Source organism: Pongo pygmaeus, chromosome 19 (genome assembly GCF_028885625.2).
Source record: "Pongo pygmaeus isolate AG05252 chromosome 19, NHGRI_mPonPyg2-v2.0_pri, whole genome shotgun sequence".
Taxonomy (NCBI): Eukaryota; Metazoa; Chordata; class Mammalia; order Primates; family Hominidae; genus Pongo; species Pongo pygmaeus.
The window spans coordinates 73,921,571-73,924,530 of NC_072392.2; the positions used below are offsets into that span (position 1 = coordinate 73,921,571).

General features: G+C 37.3%; 1 protein-coding gene across 1 annotated transcript; it reads left to right on the forward strand.

Moving 5' to 3' along the window:
* Nucleotides 1-1,119: 1,119 nt before the first annotated feature.
* On the forward strand, nt 1,120-1,966 carry LOC129017595 (uncharacterized protein KRT10-AS1; the record flags this gene model as incomplete). The annotated part of the gene is made up of 1 exon (XM_054458215.2): nt 1,120-1,966. A coding segment is annotated over one exon (780 nt), but the record flags the coding sequence as incomplete, so codon positions are not given.
* Between the last annotated feature and the right edge of the window lie 994 nt (nt 1,967-2,960).

The window sequence follows — 2,960 nt, forward strand, 5'->3', positions numbered from 1 at the left end:
GTCTAACGCTTAGATATAAATGAGTGCATATTTGCAGAGCTATAAGATGTTGCATTATTTTTATTTCTGGCATCTGGAATATAAATGCTAAATTTGGTCTAGTTAGAATTTCCTGCTTCCCTCTCTCCCCTGCTTCCTTCCTTCCATCTCAAAACTGTCCAAGGATGAAGACCCCACAAGCTATATTGGGGTAACATATTGTAACAGTAGTTACTTTCAGTTTCTGTCAAACTGGATTAAAAAGAAGACAAGTATTACATGTTCTCACTCATATGTGGGAGCTAAAAAAGTTGATCTCATCGAGATAAAGAGTAGTATAATGGTTACCAGAGAGGTTAGGAGGATAGTAGGGAGGTGGGGGAGAGAAAGTAGGGGATAAAGAGGGGTTGGTTGATGGGTACAAACTTACAATTAGAAGGAATAAGATCTAGCATTCAGTAGCACAATAGAGTGACTATAGTTGACAGAAATTCACTATATATTTTAAATAACTAGAGTGAAATTAGAATGTTCCCAACACAAAGAAATAAGTGTTTGAGATGATGAATATCCCCGTTATCCTGATTTGATCATTACACATTGTATGCTTGTATCAAAATATCACATGTACCCCATATATATGTGTAACTACTATGTATCCATAAAATTTTGAAAAAATTTAAAAGAGGAAAGGAATGGAAAATAAAAGTAAAAAGATGATTCATCAAAAATTACAATGTAGAAGAATAGTGCAGAATGGCATAAACTAGTACCACATAGAACTTAATTTGTAATTGTGAAGAAACCATGTAAGTATATTTACTCCTGGTATTGTGTCTTTTTCTTATCCTAATTTACTGTTCCTCTATAGTTTAAAATTAAAGAATTGCTTTTAAATTTTACAGGGCAAACTAATTATACTGTGGAGACACAAAATGTTTTGAGACATCTGTGACCAGACATGTCACGTGTGAATATACCATTGGATTTCAAAACAGCACGTAATTTTTTTTTGTTTTTTCCTTTTACAACAGATTCATTTTATTTTCATCACCATGGGACGTATGCTGTTGTTGAGTTCTCTGGGTCAGACCTCTGAAGACTTCTCAGATGGATCCTAGGTCTCTGGGCTTGCCCTGAAATTACTCGCTGCTCAGGGAGAGAGCTGAAGTGGTTGGCATCCTCCCACTCTGTTGCTCCGGCTGTGTCTCCTCTGTTGCTCCGACTGCAGCTCATTCTGTTAGAGTTCCTCATTCAGCTGGTCACTGTGGCCAGAGGGTGTTGGCCTGCTCCCTTCCTCAAGTCTTCTTAAAGCCATGGATTTTTGTGGAGCATTTTTCTTCCTGGCTCTCCCTTGAGTTGTTTTCCTTTCTTGGCTATCTTGGGACTCTTCTTTGTGCTTCCAGACATCGGTTGAGAGAAGGACTTCTTCTTCCTTGTCTCCTTGGTGTTGGCTGGTGGTTGCTCTTCAACAACTGGACTGGAGGCTCTTGGTTTTCTCTTCATCTTCAACAAGTCAATCTCTCTCAAGGGTCTCAGGTTGCAGCATTCTTACCAGAGGCCATTGGGCCTGGAGTTCCAGTTCCAGTGTCTGGAGAGTCCACCTCAGCTCAGCAATCTCATGCCGGTTGGCAATTGTCAGCAGAAGCCAATGCCTGCCCATCAGTTCTTTACTCTGAGGTGTTAGAGTGGAATAAAAATATAAATACTTATACTAGTTTTCATGACTTCTGCTTAATATTGGGTATTTTTTTGTTTTGTTTTGTTTTGGCGGTGATAGGCTTACCTTACATTAAACCAGGCCTTAGCCTTTCTGTGGCTTTGTTGTGGCAGAGCCTCATATTACTCTCTAGTCTGGTTCAGCAGGACAGTCGGGTCCACACCTGGGGCCGTTTGTTTTCTACGTTTACCTCAACATAAGGTACCTTATCATTGTCAGCCTTCATCTCCTGATCCAAAATAAAATAAAATGCCACAGGTTACTTGATTTTGCATCTGGAATATGATTATTTAAAGAAATTAAAAATTTAAAACTGAAAATGTAGAGTTTAGAAATCTTTTTTAAGATTTCAAAAAAATTTCTAGGAGACAACAAAATAGTGTTACTAGATTTAGCAAATAAAATGCAGAATGCCAATTAAATTTGAATTTCAAATAAACATTGAATACTTTTTTTGGTATAACTATATTCCATGCAATATTTGGGACATATCTGTTATATTATTCATTGTTTACCTGAAATTATAATTTAAACTAGAGTTCTGTATTTTATCTGGCAACCCTATTATAAAAATGTTTAGGATCAATATAAAGGAATAATATTTTTAATTTTTACAAAATATTTTAATGTAAGTAATTTATTTGATTTTCACTGTCATCCTGAGAGGTAAGTTTTGCCTTACAGTCTATGTTACTTTACCTGCGTTTTATGAAAAGTCTGTCTCTTATAATGATAGCCACCACCACCATATCTTGTCAAGTATTGACATACTGAAACTTTAAATTCATTTTGTGTAGTTCCCGCCTCTTCATGATTGTTTCTGATGTAATTCAGCTTCTCCATCTGGCTTTCCATTTGCAACTCTAGGTTAGTCTTGTTCAAAGTCAACTCATCTAAGACACTGTGCAGGCCCTTGCTATCAGCCTCAACACACTGATAAAGGACAACTTTACTCTGGTATCTGAACAGAGCCCAATTAGAAGAATCAATACAGCTTAGATGGAGGTCTCCTTATACAGTGGTAATAAAACATCCCACATAGTGGAGCTTAAAGAGCACAGCACTGGGGTGTGATGACATGGGTTCAAATTGCACCTCTGCCACGTTCAGCTGTCACCTTGGGCAAATTACTTCTCTGAACCTTAGTTTTCTCATCATTAAAGTGGGAATATTGGTTTTTTTTGTGTGTGTGGTTTTTTTTTTTTTTTTTTTGAGACCTAGTCTTGCTCTGTCACCCAGGCTGGAGTACAGTGGCGTGATC